The following is a 23,492-nucleotide window of genomic DNA, read 5'->3' as shown; positions in this document are numbered from 1 at the left end:
TTTTTTAAACATATCCCTTAATGTAAATCACTTAAACAAAACTGAGGCCTCATTAAATGAAACAATTCTATGAGGCACCAAGACAATGTAATTTTGTCTCTTTGCAGCTCTTTGATGGTCTAGTTCTGAAAGAACAAATAAGTTTTATTCCAAATACCAATTACAGTCAACTGATAGTGGCTGACTTGCTCATTGTGATGAGCTGCCAAGTTCTGACTGGGCAGGAATGAAGTCCTAGTCGATCAGTAGTGTCTGCAGTGGGCCCTGTGGAGACTCTGTCCATGAAATTATTTCAACACTTTTTTACAGTGGAACCATTTTTCAAATAAAATCTTACGTGAAATCCCTGTGTAGGTAGTACTTAAGGCTCTGCAGAGGTCCCCAGTAGTGTGAAAACACCAATATGAAAAATGGGTGGTCTGTCATTTATAACTGGCATTTTATAACAGTTTTCATGACTGTTAGGTGTAACGATTAAGATTTTTAACATCCATACATCTTCCACTTAGACTCAACATTTTTGCCACATTTTCTTTCTTGCCCTCTCTCTGTTTTTGCTGAAGCATTTGAAAGTAAGCTGCAGACATCGTGACGCTTACTCCTAAATATTTTGGGACATGTCTCCCAAAAATAAAGACTTTCTCCTAAATTACAATAGCATTATCCCATGTAAAAAAATTAACATTAATTCTATAATATCCAACATAAATCCATATTCCCAATTGCTCAAAAAACTTTCTTATAACTCCGCCCCCCACATCTGAATTCACACACTGTATCTGGTCATTATGTCTCCTTTGTCGCTTCTAATACAGAATAGTATTCCTGCATTAAAAAAATTCTTCTTTGTGACACTGAATTTTTTTAAAGCATTTAAGCCAATTGTGTTGTAGAATATCCCACATTTCTGGATCTATCATGCCTTGATTTTGGGGGTAGAATCCAAGCCAGCTTTCTTATAAATTCTAGATTTGTCTGATTCTTTAGTGTCATTTAATTTATTCCTCTGTCCTCTTTATTTCTAGTAAGTTTAGAGTTAAGTTGAAAGGCTTGAGTAAATTCATATAAATATTTTTTGCAAGAATACTTCATAGGTGATACACAAGGAGCTCCATATCATAAGGTTGTCTCATTATTAATGATGCTGTTTGATCTCTAGTTAAGGTGGTGACCGCCATACTTCTCCACTGGAATCAGTAGGTTATCTGTGGAATGGTATTTTGTCACTGAGCATCCTGTTCCCCAACAGCCTTTTACCAATTGATTTTAACATCCATTGATGATCCTTGCCTGAATCCATTATTACTACACTGGAGGTTACAAAATGGTGATTTTCTAATTCTGTCATTCCTTCTATACTTATTACTGCTATTTTTGTAAAGAATAAATATTCTTCCTTCCAGCTTTAAAAAAATTTTTGTTGTATTGTACTTAATTGCAGTGATTATTCTTTTAGATGCACAAATTATCCTACATCTGACTGGTAGGAAGTTGGCTCCCGTGTCTTTTGATGATCCCAGTAATCTTTGAGCATTTCTTTACTTTCAGACACAAGGTCTCTCGTGCTCACCCCGCGCTTTCCGTGTCCCAGGCCTGGAGTCAGACATTTCTCTAAGCAACGCTGATTCCACTTAGTGGGGAACGGTAGTGAGAAACCAAGATTGTGTGCTGATTGTGCTCACTGCTACTGAGGTGTTGCTGCCTCCAGGCCCTTTCATGGCTAGAGCCAAGGAAACCATGAGCTCATATTCATGGTTTCAATTAAAACTTAATATTGTAGCTTTTTTTCTTAATATCTTATATTTTTATAATTTTGTCTCTTTTCCTGTACAATGGAAATTTTGGTTCCTAATAACTATATATTTACCTATTTGTTTTATCCTATAGCGTACATAAAATTGTTTCTATCTTAAGATACCAAAATTATTAGCAATATTAAAATAGCTATGCCAGCTTTCTTTTGGTTCTTGTTAGCATGTTATATCTTTTTGCCATTCTTTTTCTTTTAACCTTTTTATAACTGAATATCTAAGATGTGTCTCTTGGTAGCAGCATATACTTGTTTTTTCTTCATCCAGTCTAACAGTCTTCCTCTTTTAATTAAAGTGCTTAATCTGTTTACTGTATTTATTGAAGTATTTGTGTTTAAATATAACATATTAATCTTTGTCTTCTATTTATCACATCTATTCTTTGTTCTTTTTTCTTTCTTTCCTGCCTTCTTTTGGACTAGATATTTCTATTCCTCCATTTTCACCCCCTATTAGATTGTTGGTCATGCATTTTGTTACAATTCTTTCATTGGTTACCCTAGATATTATGTGCATCCTTGACTTATTAAATACTAACGTGACACTAGCCACCTTTACCTACCCCTCACTCCTCTCAGGACAGCCTTATGAAACTGCCACTACTTGGTGATTAGGGAGTTTAGAAGCTGACCTGCAATCTCACAGTTCCCACCACAGCCCTGGAGGCCACTGCCAAAGAGCATGGTCAAAGCATGGCCACTTTAGCCTACAGCCAGATCCCCTCCCAACAGGATTCATGCCCCTCTCTGCCAACTGGACCGGAGATTAATTTTCATTAATTAATTTCCTTCTTGCCTAGACACTCTAGTGCTTCTCTCGCTGTTTAGGGTAGCTAGTATCCCAGAAGGACTGAGGCAGCGAGAGGCAAAGTGACAAAGCAAGGTAGACAGCAGCAGGAGCAGTTATTAACATGTAGGGTAGAACGCAGGAGTTGAGAGTCTGGTTCAGCAGTGTTCAAATAGCGAGTATGTAAGATCCTAAACATTCTTTGCTCTCAGGTGGTGCATAAAAGATGTTAAAAATTAAACCAACATTCTTCCCAATGCCTGTTTCTAGGAAACATTGGATCTAAAAATATTTCTGAATGAAGAAAGCTGCCATCTGGCATTGAAAGTGCTGTTTAGTGTAATTTTTATTTATGAAAAATGGTGATCATGTTTCATTTGCTGTATCTTGGCAAGTGCTCTTGGAACTGGCAGAATATTTTTCTTTATTAATTCACAGATTGAGAGGATCCAGAATCCAGATCTCTGGAATAGCTACCAGGCAAAGAAGAAAACCATGGATGCCAAGAATGGCCAGACAATAAATGAGAAGCAACTCTTCCATGGGACAGATGGAGACTCAGTGCCACAGGTCAATCGAAATGGCTTTAACCGCAGTTATGCCGGAAGGAATGGTAAGGAAGCGAGTAATGTGACTGCTGTGAATGAGGTGTCAGCCATGGGGACCCCAGGCTGGCTAGGGGCAGTGTGGATTCATTGTGTTCCCCCACAGTTGGTGGCCATGTTGCAGCCCGTTTCAGGGTAGGACTCTCCCAAAGCGTACTGACTGGCCCTGTGAGGTGGAAAAATTAACCTAAAAAAAACATAGAAAATTTTAAAGAGGCTTTACAGAGAAGAACTGAACATTATTTTAGCATTATTTGATACACTGGGCCAACATGTCAAATTATACACTAAACTGAAATTCTTAAAAATGTTCTGTTTTTCTCTCCACAGCTGTGGCATATGGAAAGGGAACCTATTTTGCTGTTCATGCCAGTTATTCTGCCAATGATACATACTCCAGACCAGACAGCAATGGGAGAAAGCATATATATTATGTGCGAGTACTTACTGGAGAATACACACAGGGAAATCAGTCATTAATTGTGCCTCCTTCAAAGAACCCTCAAAATCAGACTGATTTATATGATACTGTCACAGATAATGTGCAAAATCCACAATTATTTGTGGTATTTTATGACTACCAAGCATACCCAGAGTACCTCATTACTTTCAGAAGATAATTTTTTGGTGTCCTTCCCAACAGACATTATTCATCTATTTGTAAAACAAGTTTTACAAATGTCTGGTAAAACAAGTTTTAGCTTCCCCCACCAACAGCTTTTTATCTCTTTTATCAAAGGATCCTTCTTTGTCACTGAAATCAGATTTTCTTCAGCTTCTCTTTCACAATGGACATTATTCCATCTTGAGAGCAAATAAATTTGAGAATTTAAATCAGGTAATATAGTTACAACTGTGTCCACAACTGCAGACATCAACTCTGTGGAAAAAGAACAGGTTTGTATTTTCAGGAAGAGAGTAACAGTCTCAGGGACAGAGGGCGCAGCTGTGCGATTCCAGCTGCCCCCGATGAAGAGGCCTGTCGGGTCAGGTGCCAGCGCTGTGGGGAACGCTGTCTTACTAATGGGTGGGGCTGCTGCCTTCCTTAGGAGCAGGGATGGGGTCTTATTCATGTTTGTATCCTTGGGCAGAGGTCTGGGCCTGATATACAATTGGATGCTCCCTAAGTGTTTGATAAACCAATTAAGAATGAAAAGGTCTAGTCAGACTCCTACCCAAAGTAGGACCAATCTCTTCAACATCCTTGACTTATTGTCATTTTGCCTCAAGTTGACCAGATTCCATGACAGAGAACTTGGTTCTTCACAAACCAGCCCATGACATGTGCTCCGGGACTGTGGTGCACTTGTGCCCTGCACAGTCCAGGGACTGTGGTTTGGCTGGTGGTCAGGGTGAGCTGTGAACCACAGAGCTGTGCAGCACAGCAGCTCCGGCTCCAATGGCCAGAAGGTCCATTTTGATGTTGAACCCAAATCTGCCTTCTTGTAACTTCTACCACGCAGTCTTAATTATGCCCAGTGAAAACCATGAGATGACGCCTGCTATATCCTCAGTGTGGAAACCCTTCTACTGTGCCAAGATTAAATGAACTCTAAGGTTCTTAAATAGCATACTTTCCTTGGCAACCTAACTTTTGATGATTTTAAAGCCTTGTGTACAAATAGACTAAAGGAATTAAGTAGTCATGTTGGTAACTTGCTCAGTATCTATTGGATGGTAAAAAAAATTTTTTTTTAAACTTCCACAGGTAAACTTCAGACTCAAATACGATTTACTGAGCACCTGGTAGTACAATAGGTGCTTTCACATACATTATTTTATTCCCCCCAACAATTCTGTGCACTAAGAATTATATCTGTAATTTAAAGTTAAGAAAACATGCTCAGAGGGCAAAAAGCTTCCTTGTCTGAGGTCACCTATGCAGGACCCCTCAGAGCCAGGAACTAAGTCTTGGTTCCTGTGAATCAAGCCCTTAGTGGCTGACAGCCTCCCCCTTTCACTGTCTTTTCTTACTCTCACAATCATCCTTTGCTACACCATAATCTCTATCTCCAAAAAGCAAGAAATTATTTCATCACCTATTTACACTTAAAAATCCATTTATACCGATGTCTTAACTTTCTTCCCGGGTCCCTGCATATAAAAGCCTATCACCTCTAACTGAATGAAATGCTTTCTCTCAAAACTGCTTTCAAAATTTTTCTGACCCCAACCTACACTAAGAAATACATATTATAACAGCCCCAGTACATATACAGATGTAACTGAAAAGTTCTGTGAAATATACATACTGTAAAATAGTATTTTCTGGAAAATTTTATGAAACAATACTTACCGTTGCACTTCACTTAAATTATAGGTAATTTTGAATATTTTCAATTCACTGAAATTATCTATAGATGATACTATTTGAACAGATAATTTTGAAATTATTTATTCTGATCTCACCTGCTAAACTGATTATATGACTTCACTAATAGGTCACAACATAGCAAACAGAAAATATCTGAAGAAAAAGATACATCCATTTCCACTATAGGAACATACCTACCAAGAGTAAGACATCTTACCTTTGGCCACAACATCCTGTGCCCCAATGTGTTTGATGAAGTATTGCCAATAAGTTCTTTTTTATTATCTTAGTCAAATATTTAATGAGCATCTGTTATATGCTGGACACTGATCAAGGCTCTGTGAATACAGCAATAATCAAAGTGAAGTCTCTACCCTCATAAAGTTACATTGTGGTTGGGGTAGACAGACAATACTCAAATAAATAGGTAAATATATAGTGGTCAGTGCAGGATAGTTCTCTGGGTGGCCCTGGACCAACCCAGTTCTCAGGAATAATTGTAGTGCACTGAGAATGCAATGTCTCGAAATAGGGAGGGACTGTCCAGAACAGCCTAGGCTCTGTTCCAGTCCCCTCCTAGAAACAGGATGTCCTTCAGTGCCTTAGCCCAGCATGTCATGTGGCCCCTGAGGTACATGGCCTGGGGAAGGCTGCTTTCCAGGGTCCCTCAGCAAGTGGGGCACATGCAGATAAGACTCCATCTGCCCTTGGTCAGCTTCGTAAATTTATTCGTAAATAATCCACTGCTTCATGTAACGTGTGTGAGGATGTTCTGTCTCACCAGACTCAGACAATTTGGAAACCAGTAAACACTGAAGCTGCCTCACAGTCAGATAGTGATAAGTGCCACAGAAGAGCTCTTTTCAGACCTTTCCCTGGGCATACCACCACCCTCCCTCCCTCTCTCCCACAAGGTATATACCTTCTTTGGATTTATTGATACCTTCAGTGTGAGGACAGTAGGATGGGGCCAGCAGTCAATTCATCCCAAAAGGAGACTTGGCACATCTTTTCTGTTACATTTGTTTCACTCAGGGTTAGTCAAAGATCAGTATACTTTTTTTTTTTTTTTTTTTTTCTTTTTGTGACCGGTAAGGGGATCGCAATCCTTGGCTTGGTGTTGTCCGCACTGCGCTCAGCCAGTGAGCGCACCAGCCATTCCTATATAGGATCTGAACCCGCGGCGGGAGCGCCGCCGCACTCCCAAGCGCTGCACTCTCCTGAGTGAGCCATGGGGCCGGCCCTCAATATACTTTTCTAATTTCTAAATTCTTACTTAGTAATGGTAATAATTACTCCAGGTCTTGTGAATGTACTGAGTGGGATCAATTTCACTGAAGCAAGGTTTTAGTCACTGTTTCAGGAGTATCACCCAGTCCCTTTTATTCCCAGGACTGGTGTTCCCACATGTCCTAGTTCCTTCCATAGGATGCCTTACACTGGACCCCCTCCTACTTTTCTGCTGATAGGTATCCTGCTCTGGATGACGGGTTGACCAGTAAGAATTCTGCAGGTGTTACAAGAGAGATCACCTCCCTATATAGTCTATATAGAGGGCTATATAGTCTGTCACTACTCAGCTCTGCCACTGTAATCCTAAAGCTGCCATAGACAATATGTAAATAAACGGCATGACTGTGTTCCATAAAACTTTATTTACAAAAACAAGCAGCAGGTTGACCCCTGGTTGAGGCTCATGAGAGATTTCTTCCTGCTGGGAACTCCTGGGGCTCACATATGAGATAAGCTGAAAGGATGGGATGGGGGAGGAAAGGGAAAGGCTGAGGAAAGCAGGTCTACAAACAAAAAGGAGCCAGTTTGGCCAAAGAGCAATGTGCATGAAAGAAGGTGGCAACTGAAATATAATTATTTAGGTTTATAAAATACATTTACAAATGTGCAAATTGACCTTTTGCTGTCCCACCTTTGGTTTTAAAATCATACTATTTAAAAATATATTTTAAAAAACATTTAAAAAGTCATCTTCTATTAGAATGATAAACTTCTGCCTTGTACCAAAAGTTGTGCCACCATCCTGGTTATCTGAGGATTCACCAAGCAGTCCAGCAAGTCATCTGTAGAAATGAATGTCTGAGAAGGGGCCGTGGTACTATCTGAAGCAGTTTGTTCCACATCTGCATTCTCACTTGTGCTCATCATTTTCTGCCTCTTGGCACAATGCAATTTTCCAAAGTGTTCTCCATCTTTGTCGACAGATCCTTCTCCAGCACTTCCAAATATGCCTTCTCTTTCTGAAGGTAGTTCTTCAGATCTCGGTGTTACAGGAACCAGATAAGGGCCAAAGGGACTGGCCACCTCCTGTCTCCCCGTTCCCCTGGTGAGGTTCGGGCTGCATGTTTGTTCCACGTCCATGTGGCTGCACACATTTAATTCTTCCTTTTTCGTGTGCTCTCCATTTGTTCTCAGCGCTTGGATTTCTTCTACCTTAGCTGTTCCATAATGATCAAAAAAGGCAGAAACAGCTCCATTCAAGTAGTGACAATTGACTTCATGGGATGTTTCCTCAACCTAAGGAAAAAGAAAAATCCTTTAGAATGGTTATATACATTTAGTAAAATTAGAAAATGAATGTTCTAACCAGGGTTGATTTACCACAGGAAACTGACTGCCATTATTAAAATCAGAAGCACCTACCTCAGTTGGGTTTAGCCAAGCTCTGGTATCGTGTGGATCCTCTGCAGTTTTCAGGGCACACACAAGCATGCGGGTGATGGCCTCCTCTACCCGGGTGAGGTGGTCCTCTTCCTAAGTGGAGATAAAAAAACACATTTTTATCATCTGTCCCGCATCTCATGGCTTAATAAAGAGAATAGAGTCTCTTTTAATTGGGTGTTCTGTTCTCTCATTAACATAAGCTTTGTTATAGAAGGAATGAATATGCTAATTGCTGAATCACAATTTTATGCATTCAATCACCATCTGCCATCTAGGAGAGATGCAGAACATTTCCCCAGTCAAATTTAACTATGTATGCTGTCTATAAGACATAGACCTCAAGTATGAACTACCTTATGATGTGTTTTCCATTTTTTTCCATTCTTTGACATGTTTAAAGTTTTTTTAAAAAGTACTACATACAGAGGAATAATCCCTATAGAGTTTAACAAGCAAATTATATGAGGGATGGGAGATAACTTATAACAAACATGCTTGGCTACAAGAATGAGGTGGCAAACCATCTAAACATGGCTTTCATAAGATATAATAGGCATAAACTATAGCATTAATAAATTACATTAAAATCAACTTCTGTCCATCAAAAAACACCATGAAGGAAAAATCTAGATATCTATAACATAGTCAGTAAAAGATTAATATCCAGAATATATAAAGAACCTGTACACATCAATAAGACAAAAGACCAAATTTTTTTAAATGGGCAAAAGACATGAAGACAAGCATTTCAAAAAACAGCAATCATATGACTAGTAAACATACCAAAATATGCTTAATCTCCAGGGAAATGCAAGTTGAAAAACCCATGAAACTGGCAAAAGAGAGTCTGATAATTCCAAGTAGTGGAGAAATATACTTTGACAGACAGAAGTCTTATACACTAATAGTGGGAGTGCAAACTGATAGAGACATTTGGAAAACATGTTGGCATTATCTCATGAACTTGAGTACTGTATACCTGACAGACCAGCAATACCACCCATAGATCCAAATCTATGTAACTCATGACAGGAATATCAGAACCTGGAGTGCTTGAGTTATATGAGTATGGTAGGCTTTAAAACCTAAGAGCTTCCTTATAGCAATTCCTATTTTTTTAAACATTTCACATATGGCAGGAACTATATTAGATGCTTTTACATGTGTTGCTCAATTTAAGGCTCACAACCACCCTTCAGAGGTGGGTTCAATTATAATCCCCATTTTACAAGTGAGGAAACTGAGGGTTGAAGAGATTAAGTAACCATTCAGGTTAGACAGCTAACAAAGGTAACCTGTAACAATCTGCCTGGTTCCAAAATCTATGACCAGAAAGGTGAAGAGTTGGGGAAAAAAAAGAGTCATATAAAAACATCTCATTAAAGAAGTTAGAGGTTTGGAGCTTGGAAAAAGAAAGGACTAAGCAGACACATAGCATGTATATTCAAATATTTAAAAAGAAAAAAAATCTGTATAGTTTTATAAAAAACAGATAGGGTTACAAGCAGGCAGATGACAGCTCCACTGTTTAACTGCAAATGAGCTTCCTTGGGAGGTGAAGCATCTGTCAGGGCTAGTGCAGATGAGACTTTGGCACTGGGAGTGGAAATGGACTCCATGGACCCTACCTAGACATCTGCTTCTACAAGCAAAATTTCTAATTGTGAGTCTACTGGTCTCTTGCAGTACCACTCACCTAAGTCCCAGTGGCTACACCTCTTCTCTTCTTGAGGTCTATGCAGTACAGCTTCCTGTTACAATATTCCTTATGCTCCACCTATTCCAAAGCCCTTCCTGTTGTCAAAGGATAGGACAAACCTGACTGAGGGGAGGATGCAGCTGCCAAAGAGACCAGAGAGATGCAATCACGGCTCAGAGTTAAAGAGAGCAGAGATGCAATCAGGGCTTCAGGTTAAAGAGGGCACAAGTGCAATCAAAGCCTCTGATTAAAGACAGCACTGATACAATTAAGGCCTCGGGCTGAAGAGACAGACTTGGGCACACGGGGCAGCTATTGTAATTATCAAATAGAGCAGGCAACCATAATTGAGCATAGCATATCAGAGAGTAAAAAAAGCCTCTGGCAGAAATGAAATAATAAAACCTAGCACTGAAAGACTATGCTTTGAGAAAATGTGTAAGCCAAAACTGAGAATTCTGCAATTAGTGATGAGGACCGTGAACCAGATGGTGTGGGATGGGACTGGGAGGCAGTGTGGGGCACATTCAGCAGATGCAGCCAGGCCTAACGCAATTTTCCTAACAACCCTGGTTAAGGGAGAGGACCCTGGCATGCCAACATCAGGGCCCACTGTGTGTCCTTAAAAGAAGGAGAGTGGCACATCACTAAAATTCCTACTTCCAACCTAAACATCCACCCACAAAGGACATAATACATAAATTACAGCACATCAAAACAAAGTAATACTGAAATGCTGGTTAAAGAAAATTAACCACCAAGTTTTACAGACAGGCTCTGTATATCTTAAAAGCAGGGATTACATTTATTTTAAAAACAACAAAAAAGTACCAGCTCAATCCATGAGTTTATACTGACAGTGACAGGATCAATGGATTCTACATAATGCCACCAGTGTCTGGGAACAAACAGAACCTGAAAACCAAACAAAAAATGGTTAGCACATTTCATTTTTATACCAGAAGGAAATACAAATGAGTTCAAAGTAATATTGCTGAGGGGAAGGAAAACGAGAAAAATCCCCACAATTTTTTTTCCCTGTTGTTCTTTTTTTTATAGACAAGTTTGCATGTTCAACAAAGGATATCGCCAGTTTCTCTATTCTCCTTAATCCTGGGTCTTCTCTGCACCTAAATTTTAGTACAGGATTCTGAGATTCTAATTATTCCTTTCTGATGCAAAATAGTGGCATGCATTCTGAGAAAGGGCATAGGTAAAACTATAGGACAGAGTTTCTGTTCTCTCACAGTTCACAATCTAGCCAATGAGAAGACAATGTGTAGAAAGGTGGCAGTATATTAGTCAATTTGAAGACATTCAATTCTTGAGAACTTCAGAGGTGAGAGAAGGAGGCATGAACTAGAGGGTCAGGGGCAACCTGGATGAAGGTAGTATGATTTGAACCAGAACTAGGAGAAAATTTAGACAGAGAAAAGAGTGAGGACATTCGGGGAAGAAGAAGTGGCACAGACAAAGGAGGCGGGACTATGGAGGTACAGCAAAGTAGGTCAGTCTTACTACTGCAGATGGAGTAACAGGAGGTAAGGTATGAGAATTAGGTCAGGGCCAGTGGAGGACCCTGAATTCAGAATATAAAAATCTGGATTTTACCCTGTAGGCATTAGGAGTTGCTAATAAATTCTGAGTAGGGTGATGGTTAAAATAGTGACATTAAGAAGGACAGGAGATTCTTGCAATGGTCCAATTATTAAATGTTAAGATCTAAATAGGAAAATATACTAAACAAAAGCAACAGGCAGACTCAAGAAGGATATCTTCTGTCCAGACTCAGTTTGAGACTTCCTATGGAAGGCTGAGTAAAGCAAATGAAGATGATCTGAAGATTAGGAAACTAGTGGCACTTACTATGAACAAGGCAGGGCTGGGAGATGGGAAGAGAGTTCCTTTTAGGAGAACTGGGCAGTAAAAGGGACCACTAAAAGAGAGCTAGTTTATGGTGGATGAAGACAGGATGTAAGAAAAAAGTGATACAACAGAATCACTCATTGAAATTTGGCTATTAAAGATAGAAAATAAATTGACAACTACTTCACACCCACTAAAATTGCTATAATAATAATAATAATAAAGGAAAATAACAAGTGCTGGGGAGGATGTGAAGAAATTGGAACCCTCATGGATTACTGGCAGGAATGTGACATGTTGTAGATGCTGTGGGAAATAGCTTAACGATTCCTCGATAAGTTAAGCACAGTTACCATATGACCCAGCAATTCTACTCAACAGAACTAAAAACATATTCATAGAAAAACTTCTATACAAATCTTCATAGCAGCATTATTCGTAATAGCCAATAAGTAGAAACAACCCAAATGTCCATCAACTGATGAACAGATAAACAAAATTATCCACACAGTGGAATATCATTTAGCCATAAAGAAGAAATGAAGTGCTGATAATATTCTACAACGTGAATGATCCTTGAAAACATTATACTTTGCAAAAAATCCAGACTTTTACAAAAGGCCACATATTATGTGATTTCACTTAGGTGAAATATTCAGAATAGGCACATCTACAGAGGCAGAAAATAGATTAGTGGTTGTCAGGAGCTGGGAGGAGAGGTGAATGGGCAGTGACTGCTAACAGGTTGAGGTAAGTTGGTCAATTCAAATTGTTTGGGTTAATAGTACCTGAATGTGAAGGAAGCAGGAAAAGGGCCAGCGAGAAGGGAGCAGTGGAAGGAAGACAGGCAGGGGGGAGGGAAAATCAAAGGAAAAAAAACTCCTTAAAAGAGACTAAGAAAACCTTTCAAATTGTTAATAAAATATCAGACAGCAAGTGCCACTGTTGTAAAGAAAATTTTCCCCCTTGGGTAGCAGTACTAAGTATAATACTTTTGGAAATGTTGCAGAGATAGTAATTTACAAAAGCAAAATCCATTTTTGCTTAAAGGCAAATCATGCTCAGTTCATTCTGCCTCTGTTGGCCCACCATCCAGAGGCACTCCAACCTGCGATTACATGTCTGGGTTCACTTCTACCATAGTTAACAGATATTAACTGTGAATGAATTCTCCAGAGATGCTCATCTCAGTACCCATGCCTTGACACTTCATAATCTGAATAAAAATAGCCTGTGGGCTCTTGTCTTCCTCCAAAGTCCATTTTCCTTTTTACCAACAGGAGGAGCTGTGTCCTAACCCATCTCTTTTCCAGGGCCTGTGAAGCAGAGCAGTGGAGAAGCTGCCTTCCTTCCAATAGCTGAGTAGAGGAAAGAAAACCATCCTCATATGTACTGGGTAGGAAGCATGTGGCACAAGGATTTGAGAGAGTTACAGCTGTGATGTCCACTGTCAGGTTATCAATGTTTAAAAACCCCATTACCTGTCCTGGGCTCAGTGTAACCATATGTCTTTGAGCTTTCTGGAACTGAGGAAAACGCTTTAAATCAGGATTGACAACATTGATTTTACTGAACACACTAGATTCTTCATAAGGGATTCTAGTTGGATAAAGGAAAGGAGTATCTTCAGGAGGAAAGAGATGCCATCTTTTCCTAATAAAAAAAATAAGATACAAGTTAGTACTCCGAACTTGAACAAAACATGGACAAAGGCAGCAGCTAAGTGTTCATTTTACTCATTTAAATTCAGTCCCTAATCAGAGAAGTAGAGGGCGGAGTTCCGGTCCTCGGCTCTAAGCCGCGGCTGAGCTTGCACCTTTTCCGGTACTGGTTGGGGGCAGGCTGCTGAGGAACTACAGCTTGGAGGAGGCAAGCCATATAGAATGTGTTGCTACAGCGGCAGCGGCAGCAGTGGAGGAGCCGGTGGCGGCGGCAGCGGTGTAAGCGGCACCAGCGCCAGCGGCAGCAGTGGGAGTGGGGGAAGCGGCGGCAGCGGCAACAGCGGGGGAAGCGGCAGCGGCAGGAGCGACAGCCTGCGGTACCGCCCCGTCACCCAGCAGCCTGGCAGAATCCAAGCTGACCAGAGAAGTGGCTCCCCGGAGAGGTCCAAGACCCGAGGCAACCACACATGCAAGGCACTAGTGGCCACTGAGTAGTCACTGAGGTAGCCATACCAAATTGGCAACCCCAGCAACATCTTAGTCAGACAAAAGTGTCAAACCTGTGGACTGTGAAACCCCCTGCCACAATGAATAAACATCAAAGAAAAGATACCAGAAATATGAGAAATCAAGAAAGTACACCATCCAAAGATAATAAATCTCAAGCTCTAGATCCTATAGAACAAGAAGCCCTTGAAATGACTGACAAGGAATTTAGAGTGATAATTCTAAGGAAACTGAATGAGATACAAGAAAACTCAGCAGGACATCACGATGAAATGAGGAAAAGTATACAGGACCTGAAAGAGGAAATGTACAAGGAAATCAATGCCCTGAAAAAAAATGTAGCAGAACTTGCTGAACTGAAGAAGTTATTCAGCGAAATAAAAAACACAACGGAGAGTTTAACCAGCAGGCTTGTCGAAGTTGAAGAGAGAACCTCTGAACTTGAAGATGGGCTGTTTGAAATAACACAAGCAGACAAAAAAAAGAAAAAAGAATCAAAGGCATTGAAGAAAATCTGAGAGAGATATCAGACAACCTTAAGCGCTCAAATATCCGAGCCATGGGCATTCCAGAAGGGGAGGAAAAAGGAGATTGCATTGAAAACATATTCAACAAAATAGTGGCAGAAAACTTCCCAGGTATAGGAAAAATCACAGATCTTCAGATCCAGGAAGCTCAACGATCTCCAAACGTATTCAACCCAAAAAGGCCTTCTCCAAGACATGTTATAGTCAAACTGGCAAAACTCAAAGACAAAGAGAGAATCTTAAAAGCTGCAAGAGAGAAGCGTCCAATCACCTATAAGGGAGCCCCAATCAGGCTAACATCAGACTTTTCATCACAAACCCTAAAAGCGAGAAAGGAATGGGATGATATTTTCAAAATACTAAAAGACAAAGATTGCCAGCCAAGAAGACTCTACCCTGCAAGGTTATCCTTCCGAAATGAAGGGCAAATAGTATATTTCTCAGACAAACAAAAACTACGGTAGTTCACCACCACACAACCACCCTTACAAGAAATTCTCAAGGGAGTACTGGGTTTGTTTCCTGAAAAATAACTACCACTGCCATAAAAACCCAAGAAAAATCAAAACCCACTAGTATAATAAAAATGGCATTCATGAAGAGAAAACAAACAAAAAGGCTATCTACAACCTAAGGAACCAACAAACACAGAAAACAAACAGTAAATCAGAAAGCAAGGAACAAAAGACACCTAAGACAACCAAACAATCAATAAAATGCTAGGAATAAATCAACACGTTTCAATAACAACTCTTAATGTAAAAGGCTAAAATTCCCCAATCAAAAGACAAAGACTGGCTGACTGGATTAAAAAGGAGGACCCAACTATATGCTGCCTTCAAGAAACCCACCTCACCCATAAAGACTCACATAGACTAAGAGTGAAAGGATGGAAAAAGATTTACCATGCAAACAGAAAAGAAAAACGGGCTGGAGTAGCTATTTTTATATCTGACAAAGTAGACTTTAAACTAAAAACCATAAAAAGAGACAATGAGGGACACTACATAATGATAAACGGACTGATCCATCAAGAAGTTTGAAAATCTGGAGGAAATGGATAAATTTCTGGACACACACAAGCTCCCAAAACTGAGCCATGAAGATGTAGAAAATCTGAACAGACCAATAATAATAAAGGAAATTGAAGCTGTTATCAGAAAGCTCCCAACAAAGAAAAGCCCGGGACGAGATGGATTCACAGCAGAATTTTACCAAACATTCAAAGAGGAATTGATACCGATTCTTTACAAACTATTCCAAAAGATTGAAACAGACGCAAATCTCCAAAACTCATTCTATCAAGCAAACATCATCCTGATACCAAAACCAGGTAAAGATATAACCAAAAAAGAAAACTACAGGCCGATATCCTTGATGAATATAGATGCAAAAATCCTCACTAAAATACTAGCAAACAGAATACAGCAACACATACGTAAAATTATTCACCATGATCAAGTGGGATTCATCCCAGGGATGCAAGGTTGGTTCAACATACACAAGTCCATGAATGTGATACACCATATTAATAAAATCAAACAAAAGGACCATATGATCATCTCTATAGATGTTGAAAAAGCATTTGACAAAATTCAACACTCATTCATGACAAAGACCCTCTATAAGTTAGGTATAGAGGGAAAGTATCTCAACATAATTAAAGCCATATATGATAAACCCACTGCCAATATCATCCTGAATGGGGAAAAGCTGAAAGCTTTTCCTTTAAGAACAGGAACTAGACAAGGATGCCCACTCTCACCACTCCTATTCAACATAGTGTTGGAAGTACTAGCCAGAGCAATCAGAGAAGAGAAGGAAATAAAGGGCATCCAGATTGGAAAAGATGAAGTCAAACTGTCCCTGTTTGCAGATGACATGATCCTATATATCGAACAGCCTAAAGCCTCTACAAAAAAACTCTTGGAATTGATAAATGATTTCAGCACAGTAGCAGGATACAAAATCAACACACAAAAATCAGTAGCATTTTTATTCTCCAATAGTGAACATGCAGAAAGAGAAATCAAAAAAGCCTGTCCATTTACAATAGCCACCAAAAAAATAAAATACTTAGGAATTGAGTTAACCAAGGAGGTGAAAAATCTCTATAATGAGAACTACAAACCACTGCTGAGAGAAATTAGAGAGGATACAAGAAGATGGAAAGATATCCCATGCTCTTGGATTGGAAGAATCAACGTAGTGAAAATGTCCATACTACCCAAAGTGATATACAAATTTAATGCAATCCCCATCAAAATTCCAAAGACATTTTTCTCAGAAATGGAAAGAACTATCCAGACATTTATATGGAATAACAAAAGACCACGCATAGCCTAAGCAATGCTGAGCAAAAAAAATAAAGCTGGAGGCATAACACTACCTGACTCTAAACTATACTACAAAGCTATAATAACCAAAACAGTATGGTACTGGCATAAAAACAGACACACCGATCAATGGAACAGAATAGAGAATCCAGAAATCAACCCACACACCTACAGCCATCTGATCGTTGACAAAGGCACCAAGCCTATACACTGGGGAAGAGACTGCCTCTTTAGCAAATGGTGCTGGGAGAACTGGATATCAATATGCAGGAGAATGAAACTAGATCCATACCTTTCACCATACACTAAAGTCAACTCAAAATGGATTAAAGAATTAAATATACACCCTGAAACAATAAAAGTTCTTAAAGAAAACATAGGAGAGACACTTCAGGAAATAGGACTGGACACAGACTTCATGAATACAACCCCAAAAGCATGGGCAACCAAAGGAAAAATAAACAAATGGGATTATATCAAACTAAAAAGCTTCTGCACAGCAAAAGAAATAATTAACAGAGTTAAAAGACAACCAACAGAGTGGGAGAAAATATTTGCAAAATATACATCTGACAAAGGATTAATATCCAGAATATACAAGGAACTCAAACAACTTTACAAGAAAAAAACAAGCAACCCAAATAAAAAATGGGCAAAAGAGCTAAGTAGGCATTTCTCTTACTCATTCACCATTGTACCTACTGTTACACATGGTATTTGCACAGAAGGATACTCAGTGGATATTTACTGAAGTTATTTTATTACTCCAGAGGCATATGAGGACAGAAAATACATTCCACTACAAAGTTTTTTTTTTTTTTTCTGTCTTTTTCGTGACCGGTACTCAGCCAGTGAGCGCACCGGCCAGTCCTATATAGGATCCGAACCCGCGGCAGGAGCGTCGCTGCGCTCCCAGTGCCGCACTCTCCCAGCGCCGCTCTCTCCCAAGTGCGCCAAGGGGTCGGCCCGTCCACTACAAAGTTAAATAAAGCTATATTAACAACTCAGGTATTTTTTGTAATGTTTTTCCAACTTGAATTTCCTTGGCTTGTTTCTCAATTCAGAAAACATGGAAAGAGGCCACTTAAAATGACCTCTCTTACCAAGTTTCAAACTATTAGCTTTGAAGGGCAGAGACCATGCACACTTGATTCACTGTTGCATCCACAGCATGTAGCAATGTACCTGAGACATTCTAGACCCTTTAAAAAAGATTTGATGAATCAAAGAATGAACTATCTTATATCATTCTGTAGTTTACACATGTGTAGAGTGCTTCTCATATGAACTGAATTCACATGCATGCTGTTTCTCTTGGATTGACTCATAATCCTTTTTGTGTATAATAGGTCTGAGAACTTATACATGGCCATTTTGGTCTTTCCCTCTGTGCTGTCTTATAAATGTCCCAAAAAGTCAGGAGAGAAGACTGGGTCATAATCAATTAGGGGGGGAATAAGGCTGCACATACAACATTTCAGTACATCCTCTAAGTGGTGCAAACACTTAAACTCTCATATAACTCCAGGAACCAGGTACTATCAAAAGTATTGCCTGACTTAGCCCTTATATCTCTTAGGTTCCACAGGCAGATGAGGATAAAAACCAACTTACAATGCAGGTAATAATATACTGCATTGTGTCTACAGGTAGGCACAAACTAAAATTTAGAGATGAAAGGGGCCATAAATACCATCTAGTCCAGTATCTTTCAAACTGGACTCTCTGGCATCCCCTCAGGGCCTGAGGGTAACAGTAAAGCCTCTTCCTTTCAACAAACTGCTTGGCTCTTATTTATTCAGATGCGAAAAAAGGGTGTTCCTGCTTTTAAATAAAAGTTTGGAAATTACGAATGTATACTATTATGTTAAAAAAAAAAAAAAAAAAAAAAAAGCTAAGCAGAGAGCTGTCCAGCTGAACTAGGAGTGGAATCCTGGAGTTCTAGAATCAGCTTTTTGAAGACAATCCTGATTGTGGCTGAGACAGACACATGGAAACCACCATTTCAACTGTTCCCCTTACTATATACAAAGGAGGAAGCAGACCAGAGGTTAAGAGGTCTGCCCTGGGCACAAGGCAGGCTGACAGCAGGGGCTGAGACTAAGCCTTAGGGTCCTGCTGCCTACCCAGCACTCATTCCTCCTCTCATGATCTCCTCCCCCTACCCTGCAAAACACACACATTCACGCATGTGCATTACCTGCCTTGTACCTGGAATACTAAATTGCAACCATAGGAGTCCAGATGACAGGGTGTATGGGCTCCCAGGGAGCCGATCCACAACGTACTTTCTCGTCCATTTCTTCCAGGAAACCCAAAGTCAGACCATCTCACATCCTGTTTTGAAATAAAGTTACAATCCATCAAGAACCAACCCACTCCTCTGTATGCTAGAGTTGCATGTTTTCACTTGCACATCTGTTTTCTGGTACTTGGAATATTCTCTTATACAAAATGCTACAGATGGAGGAGGTTTGGTTTCCAGGCAATTCAAGAAATTTTTTTGACCAATAACATATCTGAATAACCTCACTAATAGTAGTCATTCAACAAATATTTACTGACTACTTACTACATGCCAGGCACAGTTCTAGAAGCTTGAGACGAATCAATGAACAAAACAGACAAAAATGCCGGCCCACATGAAGCTTACATTTTAGAAGTTGGAGACAGATAATAAACAATAGACATAATTATGTAGATATCCAGGGAAAACGTGCTGCAAGCAGTGGAAACAGCAAGTGCAATGGAAATAACACTATTTCAAATTTCTCTGAAGCTCAACTTTGGAAGTCAGAAAGCCATATTTCCTCTAAGCAGTGCAGATATTTGTGAGCATAAGCAACTTATTAACTTTTTGTACTTCAATGACCACATAAAAAAGTCTTCTCCCAGGTTGGTGAAGTTATTTAAAACTATTGAAGCTATAGTCTTAGCTCACCTGCTAAATCAGAGTCTCCAGGTGCGTTACAATGTCTGTTTTGAAATACATATACATAGACAACTTTTGCTGTACTCCCCAAAGTCATGAACTCCTTAGGTGTAATGAATTTTAGAACAGAGACAGCAAAGTCCTCTGGACTTGAACTCTCCTTATGTCTGGTTCTGTGGGAAGAACCCGCCCAAAACAACTACTAGGAAAAGCCTATACTTAGAAGACAATAGCGCCACTGGCAGCACAAGAAAATAGGGTCAGACACAAACCCAAATCCACAGGATTAAAAATATTTAAGCCAGAAAAGAAAAAGGATGTACTAGTGAACCAGGCAAGAAAGTGTTGCTTTATCTTATAAATTTTTCCTTTGGATTTAAAAAAACAAAATAAAACAAACAAAAAGCACTTGTGTGTGCAACACTTCTATGTGCAGAACATGACCCTAAATGCTGACATTTCTTTTATCAGTATCTGCAATCTAAATTTTCTATTTTTAGAGGCAAACCATTAACAGCTGTATTCAAAGAGAAAGAGGATTTTAAAGAGACATTTAATGGATGGTTTTGAGGAAGACTAGAAAGAGTATTTTTGTTCGAGCCAAAAATATTTTTGAGGATCTACCACATACCTGGTATAATGCTTGGTGTTGGGAATACAAAAATTAATATAATACACACCTACCCTTCAAATCTAATAATGGGAGATGGTCCCATAAACAGAGTCTTTCAATATAATGTGGCAAGTGCTCTGACAGAAGTTAGCAGAGGAGGCTCTAAGATCCCAGCAGGGAGCTTAGGGGAGACTTCCAATGAACTTGGTCCCTGTTGAACAATTTACCACACGTTAGTCTGAGAAATTCAATTAACGACAGCTGAAAGACATTCAGTATGAAAGGGAGAATTTTTTTTGCCTTAGGTAAGAAGAAACAGGTTTAAGTGATTGTTAATTCTATAGACACATGCCTTTGGCAATCTAATGAATGAATGCCCCTATCCTCAAAGAAATGTACACACACAAAAAAATTCACATATTCTTTCAAGGAGTTAATAGACCAACCCCAGATGAAAAATGCTGCTCCAGAAAGCATCACAAAAGGAAGATTTTTCTACAGGCTTGGGGAGGGGGGCATTCACTGTATGAGAAAATGAGCTCAGGCTTCCCTGACCTCTATCTGGCACAGTAATGACTTTAAAAGCAAAAGTATTTTGAAATGATTAGAGCGGGGTGATCTAAACTACCTAAAATTCAGCTGCACATTGGTTGGGAAAACCAAAAGGGAGGGATTTAAGAGGGAATAGCAGAGAGTCAAATAAACATCACAAAACAGACAGCATGTAGTTTACCTATTTTGTTTCTTTCCCCATGGTTTCTTGAGAAATGGGATTTTCTTCCCATTTGAGTTCAGCTATTTATGGATAGTCAAATGTTTGAAATCAGTGCAGGCCCAGCAGAAATCTGCTTGAATCTTGCTAGAAACAGGGAACCCTGCTGAAAATATTCTACGGAATTTTATCGTCTTTAAAATTTAACCTTATCCTTGCAGGTGGTACAAGCACCTGACTGTCTTCAAGTGTAGTATAGGCTGGCTGGTTAACTGAGTTGGTCAGAGTGCAGCCTTGTAACACCAACATCAAGGGTTCAGATTCCTGTACTAGCCAGCCGCCAAAAAATAAAAACCACATATATGTTTATATTTTCCTGTATTTTGCAGCTAGGGCATTTTAATAGTTTTTAAAAAATTACATGTGAAGGGAATTATATCACCTACAAATTGCATTTCAGAACAGTAACAGGGATGCAGGATCTGGTACCAGAATACCATTGCTAACAATTTTCTCAGTGTTCAGCACAGACCACCCTGTTTTTGCTCCTGCCATTCCCTCAGCCTGGCTGGTCTTCTCACTGTCTCTTCTATACCCCACTTTGAAGAACCAATTCAAATGTCCCTTCTTTGAACCCTTCTACTACCCTTCATGCAAAGTTGGCCATTTTCTCTGCTGGATTCCCAAAGCACTCTGCACATTCTTTGTCTCTGACCCATTCTCCTCCGAGCAGCAAGAGTGACCTTAAAATGCAAGCTGAGTCGCTCCCTTGCTTTGCACTTAGAACTAAATCCAAACACCTTCTATCATGGGCCCGCATGGCCAGCCCTCTCACCTCGCTATCTCTAAAACACTCCATCTCATTGGGGCTCCGGTCACACTGGCCTTCTTTCTCCTTTTCCAAAAGGGAAAACTTTTCCCCTTTTCAAGGCCTTTGCACATGTTATTCTTTCTGCTTAGAAAGTTCTTAACCCTCTCTTCACGTGGCTAGCTTCCCATTTTTTAGGTATTAGCTTAATTATCACCTTTCTCAGAGAAGGCTTCCCAGTTTACCCTACCTAAAAAGTGAGTACCTCTCCTATTACTCGATTTCGGTCTTTTTTTTTTTTTTTTTTTACTTCAGAACACTTATGACAATTGGCCACTATCTGTTTGACTCACTTGTATATCTTCTCAACTAAAATACAAGCTCCCTGAAGAGAGGGAACAGGGCTGTTGGTGACTCTCTAGCCCTAGCACAGTGCCTGAAAAACAGATTCAGTGACTGCAGAATGGATAAATAACTACTCACATTGTAGGGTCATTTTCTGTCTTCTGAACACTTAATCACCTCAATAACTCTAGCAATCAGTGGAGTCCATGGCATACAGTAGAGCTTGAGTTTAGTTTCTACGTTTATCCACCCTCAGCCTTGGCAGTTCATGTTTTTTATTAGCTGGAACACTATTACTCTATTTCACTTCTGGAATTTTTTTCTTGGGTGAATATAGCTCTGGTGGGTTTGATCCTAGGGTTTCTTGGTCATCCTAGGCCGATACGCAAATTTAAACAATTCTCCTAACACACAGTGACTGATAAGAGCCATCTGGGATAGACCTAGCATAGAACCTGGCAAGCCCCCTCAGGGTCTGCAACATCAGGAAAGGAGCACTGCAGACCAAGGTGTGCATCAGGGTTGGTCCTTGTTTCTGGACTCAACTGAGTGTGACTCAAATGACGATGTATTAGTTTTTGGAGGTCAGCTTAATCATAGGCCTTTATTTGACCTATGTTTTCCAGAGTGGTCACTGTACACTTATACATCAAAATATGTGATATTTTATTATAAATTACATCCTTTTAAATTCTTCTTTACATTACAGGGAAGGCATTTTAACAACTTTGAAAAGTTACATGTGTAGGTAATTATATAATCTACAAATTGCATCTCAGGATCATAAAGAGAATTCAGGATCTCAGAGAGAGTGAGAATCACTGCTATACCACATCTACTTGAATCAACACATTCCAACTAATAACAGTGACATGCTAATCAAGGACAGAAACAAAAAGTGTAAGACACAAAATTCTCTATTATCAAGAACTTTACAATCTACTGGACACACCACCCTGAAATAAATAAATTACCCCCCCAAAAATGCTGGAAGGCAGTTTCTATCACTATTGCAAACTGTACAAAAAATTAAGCGGTCAACAATGGTTGAAATTTGGTTTTTGCACATCTCTGTTTTGGTCCCTCACCAAGGAACCAATGCATTAGTACTTAATAGAGAGATATGAACTTTATTCTTTTCCCTTCCACTGCCTCAGGGAGAAGGGCAATAGACTGCCAACCTAGCAACTTAACCTATCAACTAAATAAAATGACTGTCAGGCAACTTGCCCCAGGGAGTTGGCATAGGGCCACCCCTTGGAACTGCTGGTGGCCCTCTGGCTGCCTGAGAACT

At 39.6% G+C, this 23,492-nt stretch overlaps 2 protein-coding genes across 5 annotated transcripts in view; one reads left to right on the top strand and one right to left on the bottom strand.

The window, feature by feature from the left end:
- PARP14 (poly(ADP-ribose) polymerase family member 14) overlaps nucleotides 1-3,983 on the top strand; it is a 39,209-nt gene extending 35,226 nt beyond the window's left edge. For both annotated transcript variants that reach the window (XM_063112414.1, XM_063112408.1), the window contains 2 exons: nucleotides 3,036-3,210; nucleotides 3,533-3,983. In XM_063112414.1, coding sequence (XP_062968484.1) covers nucleotides 3,036-3,210; nucleotides 3,533-3,822 — 465 coding nt within the window. In that variant the 3' untranslated portion in view covers nucleotides 3,823-3,983. The remainder of the gene's footprint in view (nucleotides 1-3,035; nucleotides 3,211-3,532) is intronic.
- Nucleotides 3,984-7,152: 3,169 nt separating this feature from the next.
- The window catches only part of HSPBAP1 (HSPB1 associated protein 1), a 53,583-nt gene continuing 37,243 nt past the window's right edge, over nucleotides 7,153-23,492 (bottom strand). For all 3 annotated transcript variants that reach the window (XM_063112569.1, XM_063112573.1, XM_063112581.1), the window contains exons 4-8: nucleotides 18,989-19,125; nucleotides 13,239-13,410; nucleotides 10,723-10,806; nucleotides 8,172-8,282; nucleotides 7,153-8,045 (exon numbers count right to left, since the gene is read on the bottom strand). In XM_063112569.1, coding sequence (XP_062968639.1) covers nucleotides 7,506-8,045; nucleotides 8,172-8,282; nucleotides 10,723-10,806; nucleotides 13,239-13,410; nucleotides 18,989-19,125 — 1,044 coding nt within the window. In that variant the 3' untranslated portion in view covers nucleotides 7,153-7,505. The remainder of the gene's footprint in view (nucleotides 8,046-8,171; nucleotides 8,283-10,722; nucleotides 10,807-13,238; nucleotides 13,411-18,988; nucleotides 19,126-23,492) is intronic.

The sequence above is a fragment of the Cynocephalus volans genome, chromosome 1, assembly GCF_027409185.1.
Source record: "Cynocephalus volans isolate mCynVol1 chromosome 1, mCynVol1.pri, whole genome shotgun sequence".
NCBI classification, from domain to species: Eukaryota; Metazoa; Chordata; class Mammalia; order Dermoptera; family Cynocephalidae; genus Cynocephalus; species Cynocephalus volans.
The sequence above is the reverse complement of the archived record's forward strand: the minus strand, read 5'-3'. Positions and strand labels throughout refer to the sequence as shown.